Raw genomic sequence first — 9666 nt, 5'->3', positions numbered from 1 at the left:
CTAGTGTAGTTCTAAAAAAAAGTGTCTAAAATGTTGAAATACAATATTTTGATATTAAATGATAACCTTAAAAAATTTTTAAATCCTGTTGATATTTGCAATCGACGTTCATATATTCATAAACCAATGTTAGCGATAGGATATGATTTGAATTCTGTACAAGTAACCAGTCGATAGCCGGGGCTAGCTTAGTAGGCTACGCTCGTAGCGCGTGCTGCGAAATGTCTATGAATAGCACCCTAAAATTTCAAAACTATTAGCTCTAATGGCACCAAATTTTGTACATACGACACGACAGTATTATAGACCTGTTTTTGTAGCTTAAAATTCATAAATTTTTGATGAAAATTGTAGAACTTTTAAAAATCACATAAGCGTCCCTTAAAAAGAATAAAACAAACTGTATATCAACGAGACATTTTCTCCCTCTACATTTTTATCAATTGAAACACTGTATATAAAAGAAACGAGCCACCGGCGTGACTCAGTCTATTAAGGCGCTTGTCTGCCGGTCTGAAGTTGCGCTCGGGCGTGGGTTCGATCCCCGCTTGGGCTGATTACCTGGTTGGGTTTTTACGAGGTTTTCCCCAACCATAATGTGAATGCCAGGTAATCTATGGCGAATCCTCAGCCTCATTTCGCCAAATACCATCTCGCTATCACCAATTTCATCGACGCTAAATAACCTAGTAATTGATACAGCGTCGTTAAATAATCAACTAAAAAACGCAGTCTCAGGATAAACCCGGGATCGAACCCTAGTCCTCTTTGCTGAGAAGCTGTCAGAGACCAGAACTATGGCGTCGCTGGACGTTGCATAGGAATTCGGACTGTGAAACTTCCACAGCTACTCCTCTGCAAGTCTCCGAGTGTCTAACCTCGGACCCCATGAATGAGGAACAGGCACGCGTCTCCACATTCCACACGCTCTGCAATAGCGAGCCCCTAATCCCTATTACAGCACACAATGTGTTTTAAAACTACAGTACATCATGCCACAGCAGTGTCGAGCGTTCCTATTGGTTTATAACGCTTATACATTTACCCCCGCCTACTTGACTCTTTCGCGAAGAACATTTTTTTGTTGCTCGGAGCTTGACACTTTGGTGTTATGGGTGGCGGCCTAAGCTTCTAGGGTCCTTGGAGAAGAGAACTGGAGAAATTCTCTCTCCAGTAGACAAGCAGCGCCGCCACAGTAAGAGAACGGAGGAACTGCGAAAGTCTGTTGTACTGTCATGGCCCGGCCATTCGCTGCAAGGCTCCCGTGGAGAGTGGACGCGTTCTCGTGTATGAACCGATTCAGCTCCTCGGGGGACACCACAGTGCCTGAACAGCATCCCATGTGATCGAGCGTTCGACTGAGACCATCCCACAGCGGTCTGCGATAAGTGACGGAAGATTTTTATCAGTAGTGTGAAAGTCCGGGTGAGATAAAACGCAGGACAACAAAGACTTCGCAACTTCGACCACAGCGAGGAATCATCTCTGTATGTGAACAGTGTGGCCAAGACGGATTGTGGATTTTTAAACCAGTTGTTTACGTTAAAAGGTGGCGATTGTGGCAGTTTCGCGCGATGCGAGAAGTGTTCGGTATTGGGAGTGGTGGAGGTGGTGTCAGTAGCAGAAAATTAGACAGGTCTGTTAATACTAAAAGTGCCGAAGGAACTGAAGTGGATATGAAGAAGTCTTCCATTCCCGGATACCTGGAGTTGACTTCAGAGCAGATGCAACGCCTCATCTGCCAGAAACCCATCGAGGAATTTTACGAAGTTGAGGACCAGCCATTCGCAAGGTAAGAGAAAACTCAACACTTTTCTTCTTTGTTTTTCACCCTCTTGTTCATCGGGTTTGCTTTCGTGCAGTGTCATTAAAGGCTTCATGTACGTAGTAGATGAGACTTTCATGACTTGGCAAACAATTTCATTCTACATTTGTTATTCCGAATTGAAAATTGACATACTTTCACCTAAGCCATTAAACAAATTAAGTTCATATGCGGTGTGAAGGACGTGATTCGCTGGTCAGCGCTACGTTCAACATATCTTACAGGCGTTTCGTCCCAAATTTCTCAAGCAGCATACATTTTTAATATTTGAAGAAGTAGAAATCTGACCGAAATCTGAGCTGCTTTTTTTATAAGTTTAATTTTATTGACCGTCAGTGATAGTTTGTATATACATAGTTCGTTATATTCAACATAATTCGTAACGCTTCGGCGCTTCTACCTTCAATGTACATGTATTTTAATTACAGGATTTTGTTACGTTTGTGGCTATAGTTTATTTCTTATGAGATTAATTTTATTGAATAGAATGCTTTTAACTGGATGCATTACAGAAAAAATTTGAAGAAATTACCGCTGAGGTAGTTTAGGTGATTTCTGAGGTGAAAATCGTTGAATTTATACTAAGCGATTTTTTTTTTTTCAAACCTAATCTGTTACAGATTCGTATATGCGAAGTACGAAGGGAACTACCTCAGCGCTAGTTTAGTCAAAGATAATTGTGAAAAATCCGAACTTCTGAAGCAAGTAGCGATGTATAATTATCCATTTTCTTCAAATGTTCAAAATAATTATTTGTATTCTTATTTTATTTATTTTGTGCTATTGTTTTATATATAATTTGCTACTGCTATCTTTTTGTGTATCAGAAAAAGTCTCTTTTGTTGGAGTTGCGCCCTGTTTACTTTTTAGCCTTGCACAATCTGTTTTATACCGTACATGCATTTCTTTACACTTTGTGATTGTTGTTCACACGCTCCATTATACTGCCGTTATACGATTTACGTTTACATATTTTGGGGACAGATAAATTTGGTAATATTATGATGAATCGAAATACTTCTACGAAAAAATTGTGGATATCATTGAATAAATCCCATTATAATAAAAAATATTTGCTATTGATTTATCATGTTGTACGATATTAACAGAAGAATTTGCTAACAGTCTACACTAATATTTATTTTATTCCATTATATGAAATAGAATAGGAACTAATTACTAGACTAATTTTATTCCTAACAATAGTACAATTGGATATAAGCAACATATAGCATATCGATTTTTATTAATTTAAATCATGAAAATATTACTTTTATAAATTCAGTATTTAACCTTCTTAATTTAATATTAATAACTTCTCGTTTCTGAATCAAAACAAGGCGATGAACCCGAAATATATATGTACGCTATAGCGTATCTCTCACTAGAGAATTATGTTCGCTCTTTATGGGCCCTTCGCACTCAATTTCGAGTGAAATACATTGGCAGCAGGCTAAAGTTATGTTGGTGTCGATTCTGAACGAGTGCTGTTACCAGGAATCGAACGCGAGTCACTTTCCCAATCGTGGACGATACTATTGAACAGACCACTTTTGCTGATTCCGATTTTCCTCTTCTGAGTTTATTTCTACGTCTCCGTCCGATACAGCAGGTAGACGTTAAATACTGTCGTTGCGAAAAATTTGTTCAGGTCTGCTAAGCAAGTTTTTTTTTACACAAATATCCTTATTTCAGTATATTCGAGTATTCCGTATACTATTAATATTTTATCAAACGTCTGTAGATATTTATCGTTTACAGTAAGTATAGTCTACCGTTTATGACAATCAGACTTTGTAACGATTGGAGAGATTTATGCGAAGTACTCATTGAAACGTTTGGTATGTGTAGACCTACATCGTAACTCTAGCCGTTGGTTTTCTCACCATTATATTCTTCAGAATGCAGACCACATCCATGTTCTAATATAATCATCTATTTGAATTTCAAATGTTTCAACAGTGTCTGAGATGGGATGTAACAACAAGGGATCCAGTTACAAATTGTACGTAGTAAATCAGCGGGTTACATATCCTTAATATGTGCTACATTACTCCAATGTCAACGCCCATGTGTTTTCATAATTCGGTTCATTTTGAGGGAAACAACGCGTCTTCATCTTCAAAAATAACGACACCGGCCATTTATTGGCAATGAATGTAACTTCCCTGTAATTTCAGTTAATTTAGTGTAATTTTTATGAAGTAGTTTTATGTAAAAATGAAGTTAAAAAAATAGAGTACGGTATATTAAAAATTTATTCTCAAAATGTACCAGTGATGAATTTGAGTAGGCTCTACTTAATATGGTGAAAAAAAAAATAAAGTGGCATGTTACTATTTGAAGAGTGGACTTTCTAAACGTACTTTCAAAACTTTTAATTAAAAAAAAAAAAAATATCCGCGGTATGCAAAATGAAAACTGTCAAACCAACTTCATATCTATATAACTACAGAAATTGCTGTATTTTGACGCGAAAATCATATGTATATTTATTTATTTCTTATTTATTTTAATTTGCAATCTATAAACACATAATGCGCAAAAGACATTGTCTTAAAATTACATGACCAAAAAGTTAATAACATTAAGAGTCTTACAATTACATGACAAAAAAGTGTATAACATTAAGATTGTATATTTATAACATCACAATAGAATTCATGAAGATTATAATAGGACCTATTTACCAGCCATTCAGATACCCTTTTTAAACAAATTTCTGTTAAAACTAAAAATAAAATGAGGAAATTTATGTGACATTTCCATTGGTATCATTAAAAAATTCTGTTTTGTTTTAGAGAATCTTGTCATAGGCAAAAGTATCCTTTAACGTTGCCTTGTGTCATAATTTTGTAAATATCTTCCCTTACAATAAAATCATTAAAACTATCCTTTACTAATAATAACAAAATTTAGGTTTAATCTAAAATATACAAACAAGTAACTGTTAATATACTTTCATTTGAAAAGAGTGGTTCAATATTAAAATAATTAGTGATTATTCTAATTGCCATTGTTTTCCAACTTAAACTCCATTCCCATAAAAAAATCCCATACTTTAAAAGACTATTAAAATAGGCATAATAAGCAGATTTTAATTCGTTTAAGGGAAGAAAATTCTTGAAGCTTTTTAGCAAATACAGTAGGCCTAGACCTGTAACATGGAGGCTCACATAAAAAATCATATTGAGCTTTTTTTTTTTTTTTTTAATTCTGGAAAAACTCCCTTTTGAAAGTCTGCTCCTTATTCATTCTATTGTTTCTTGACGACAAGATTGCCAACATTTTATGGTACAAGAAAATGGAATTAATTTGCGAACAGCAGCGTAAAATTATGTTTCACTAGTTTCGTTAACTTACACTGCTTGGAGTTTACTATTTCAATTTATTTACATTCCAATTTTGCGTTTTTCCTTTGTTCCCAGCAAATACGAATGTAATGAGCTTTATTCATTGTGTTGAAAACTTGTTTTATTTCGCTTATTGGGAAGCCATTTGCGGTGAACCCCGTTTATTACTGCTCAGTATTTGTATCCTGTAATAAACTGGTTTAAGTTATTAAATATAAACGCATTTATGTGTTTCAATTCAGTAAGTTATTTCAAGTTGAAAATTTCTTACATTCTAAATAGTTTTCTTCACTTGAAGACTACCGGAAATAAAAAAACAAATAGTGTGTAATGAAAGGGTGCAAATTGCAAATAAATTTTTCACTTAATTTTAAGGAGGGGGGGGAGAAGTCTATTATAAGAACACTCAGCAATGTTACGAATAAGTACTGGTAATACAATTTTATCTCATAAATGAGCTTAATCATGATTTCTTTAATCACTGCCCCGTTACTAGGCAGTTTCCAATTTAAACATCCTCACAAGTCCATATCATCTTGTATAGACGTACGGGGAACCCTCTATTATCATCTCGCCGTGTTACAGAAATATAAAACATCCGCATGTTAAGTCTCTTCTTGTGTATATTATGTATTTTAATAGCTGGAAATAAACGTAATAGTAATGCAACTTGCAGGAAATCCTTCCGTTGCATCACAGTATGTGAAGTTCACGAGAAAGATAATGGCGCCACATCCCAGTACATAGGAGGCGTTGGATTTTATACGGCTGTATTGCATGCATTTAGCTCACTGGATTTGCTATATATGCATTGCAGGGCAGGGCCACCTATGGAAAACCTGTTAGTAAACAGTTATTGTTTTAAACCGCTGTGTATCCAGGAGGCATTGTAGAAACTTCTGTGGAGTTACCAATCGAAACGAGACAAAACGAAATAATCTTGCTCCTTGAACTGAAATACGCCTACTTCTTTTAATTGCGAGTGGCGAGAAATCTGTTAGAACTCGCTAAGAACATTTTTTTACGCTTATGAATTGAATCATACTATACTTTATTAGCATTATTTATAAAATTGTCAGTTTGGGTAGCGCAATCGGTATAGCACTGGCCTTCTGTGCTCGAGGTTGCGGGTTCGATCCCGGCTCAGGTCGATGGCATTTAAGCGTGCTTAAAAGTTCCGAAACACCGGCGACGCTGATATAACCTCGGCAGTTGCGACCGTCGTTAAATAAACCATAATTTAAATTTTTATGAAATTGGCAAATATCCATTTTAATGTTCGTGACTATACATAACAACACAATTCTGTGTACATTTTCATCTAGAAATTTTATTGTATTCGGTAGTGATTTACGACAAATATCTTTGAACTTCAGCCTGACTACTGCAGAAAAAATAAGATTATTCAATTAGGCCTAAGTCTAATGATTATTTATGTATAGCATACTGTACTTTCGTAATTTATCTTGAGCCTTGGACGTATGTAGCTAAACTGTTAAAATTGTTTACAGTACTTAAAGTTAGCTGTTAAACATTATTTAACATCATTATTTTAAGCGTAACACAAAATCAATTTTAGAATAGATTCATATGATATCATTATGTCGTAAGAGTAGAGTCTTAATAACTTGCAAGACAGAGCATTATTCACAACGAACAATACGTAGCATTACCAGATTAAATGAAAAGCAGTAGGCCTGTTCAATAGACTAACTTTTAAAACTACAAATTTATTCATTATGTCTTCACATTATCACGGTAATAGTATCATGAATAAAACAGTATTGTTATAACTTAAAATATTTATATCTATCACTCCAACAGTAGTGTTTCCAGTAATAGATCGCAGTTCGAGTATCAAGGGAAAGTGTAAATTTATCTCCTTTCCTTAGAGTCCGAATGTTACCACACTTGTCAACTGTTATATATTTTCTTTTTCAGTAGTGTTGTCTTCATATACCAAGAAAATAATCCGTGCTTTGTGAATGTCTATTACTGACTCTTCTAATAAGAGTAAGAACAATACGTAGCATTACCAGTTTTTAATTTTATCTTTGAATATTAACGACATATTATTATTATTATTATTATTATTATTATTATTATTATTATTATTATTATTATGCACCGGATTTATAGAATATAATAAAGATCTCGTTATATTTTTATTAAATTTTATTTATTATTATTATTATTATTATTATTATTATTATTATTAAGCATCGGATTTATGGAATATAACAAAGAACTCGTTAGTTTTATAGATTAGTTTTTATTAGATATAGTTTTTTCAAAATTATTTAAAGTATTAAAATATTAAAATGTCAGGATTTGCTAACTTATTTTTCCCGATATCCTTGGATACAAACCTTCAAAATGAGGGGTCATTCAATAAAATCTGTTTAGCCGTTTTCTCATAATTTCCATTACCAGTTCAAGTTATATATAAACCTAGATAATAATATTAATAAACACTTTATTTTTTTTTATTTTAGTAGGTTATTTTACGACGCTTTATAAACATCTTAGATTATTTAGCGTCTGAATGAGATGAACGTGATAATGCCGGTGAAATGAGTCCAGGGCCCAGCACCGAAAGTTACTCAGCATTTGCTGGTATTGGGTTGAGGGAAAACTCGGAAAAAAACCTCAACCAGATAACTTGCCCCAACCGGGAATCGAACCCGGGCCACCTGGTTTCGCGGCCAGACGCGCTAACCGTTACTCCACAGGTGTGGATTATTATTATTATTATTATTATTATTATTATTATTATTAAAAAACATCATTTATAGAATATATTAATAATACTCGTTAAGATTTTTCGAGATGCTTTAAAATATCTGGATTTGTTAAGTTTATTAGTAAAGAAAGTTATAAGTATTATAATTTTGGGACAGGGTAAATAAATTATTTTATAACGTAATAAAACATTTTTTGAACATCAATTACCCATTATTGAGCAATGATGATAATAATAATAATAATAATAATAATAATAATAATAATAATAAATTATTATTATTATTATTATTATTATTATTATTATTATTATTATTATTATTATTGGTAACCTTCGCCTTTAATACAAATAATATGGCCGACGATGAACCACGCTGACATTGTATTATTAGTTCAGAAATAAACAGCAGTTTATCGGTGGTCATAATTACTTCTATTACAGGCGAATTTTATTAAAATACAAATGTCTGCTTAAATGTATTTTCACGTAGTCATTACATCCAGGTAAATGTAATAATATTTCCTTGCAAAAGTTTAAAACTATCTACAGTAGAAAATATATTCATTAATTCCATTTATCACTTCACAAGAAGATTAAACCTTTCAATTACACAGTTTGTTCTGATAGTCTTTTATTTCATTGCTTCAATCACATGGGTTAGGTTCGAAACCCCCGTAAAGTATGCATCACACTGTACCGACCGAATAGAAAAAGTGATACAAGGACGTCGTAGATTGGAAACTGCATAGTTGTGCAGAGCAAACGTGCCGTTAGTGCAGCTTCGAAATCCGTCCAACAAGGACACAGGGCGACCAGTTGCATTATACAAGCTTAAATTACACGTCATCTTTATAAGCAAATGCGCGGGCGAGATTTTGTTGCGTAAACCAAAGCAATTGCAGTCAACAAGAAAGTATTCGATTATGTTTATATCGCAGAAAATGACGTCCAATAAGTGGATAGCAAAGCTGTGAATCATTATAATGGCTGCCATCATGGTGAAGTACTGCGTCATTGTGATATTGCGTCAATGTTATACTGTCAAATGCCTTTCCGAAGCAGAAGAATTATAACCTCTCTTTATATCTACATCTCCGTATATATAGGATTTTTAAGTAGGTTATTTTACGACGCCTTATCACCATCTTGGATTATTTAGCGTCTGAATGAGATGAAGGTGATAATGCCGGTGAAATGAGTCCGGAGTCCAGCACCGAGAATTACCCAGTATTTGCTCATATTGGGTTGAGGGAAAACCCCGAAAAAACCTCAACCGGGTAACTTGCCCCGACCAGGAATCGAACCCGGGCCACCTGGTTTCGCGGCCAGACGCGCTAACCGTTACTCCACAGGTGTGGACTATATAGGATGAATCTGATGTCTGTACTACAGTATTTTAAGTAGGTATTCCATGAACGAAGCCAAAACAAAGTCATAAACATGAGCCCTAACAACATCGTTATTAAAATAGATTTTTTGTTACTGTCACTGTAATACATATTTGATCACTGAAAAAACGACACAACTCTTACTTTGAATTTTGTTTCTATGGACTTGACTTCCCCTTTAAAGGCAGGGTTGTTGAGTTTTCCATGACGTCTCAAAAAGAGGACTGGCATTATCGGTATAGTCTGGTATGTGGTAAGGTCCCTTTCATACGGCTATCGTAATCTGAGATAAGGTTTAGGTCCCTAACTTTATTTGAGACAATAATTGAGAAGTAATAATATAATAATAATAATAAT

General features: G+C 34.3%; 1 protein-coding gene across 1 annotated transcript in view; it reads left to right on the top strand.

The window, feature by feature from the left end:
• The first annotated feature begins 1188 nt into the window (after positions 1-1188).
• LOC138696207 (death-associated protein kinase related-like) overlaps positions 1189-9666 on the top strand; it is a 236995-nt gene continuing 228517 nt past the window's right edge. Inside the window, exon 1 of the mRNA XM_069820851.1 lies at positions 1189-1792. Coding sequence (XP_069676952.1) covers positions 1575-1792 — 218 coding nt within the window. The 5' untranslated portion in view covers positions 1189-1574. The remainder of the gene's footprint in view (positions 1793-9666) is intronic.

Source organism: Periplaneta americana, chromosome 1 (assembly GCF_040183065.1).
Source record: "Periplaneta americana isolate PAMFEO1 chromosome 1, P.americana_PAMFEO1_priV1, whole genome shotgun sequence".
Lineage (NCBI taxonomy): Eukaryota > Metazoa > Arthropoda > Insecta > Blattodea > Blattidae > Periplaneta > Periplaneta americana.
Note: the sequence above shows the minus strand (reverse complement) of the source record. Positions and strands in the feature narration are given on the sequence as shown.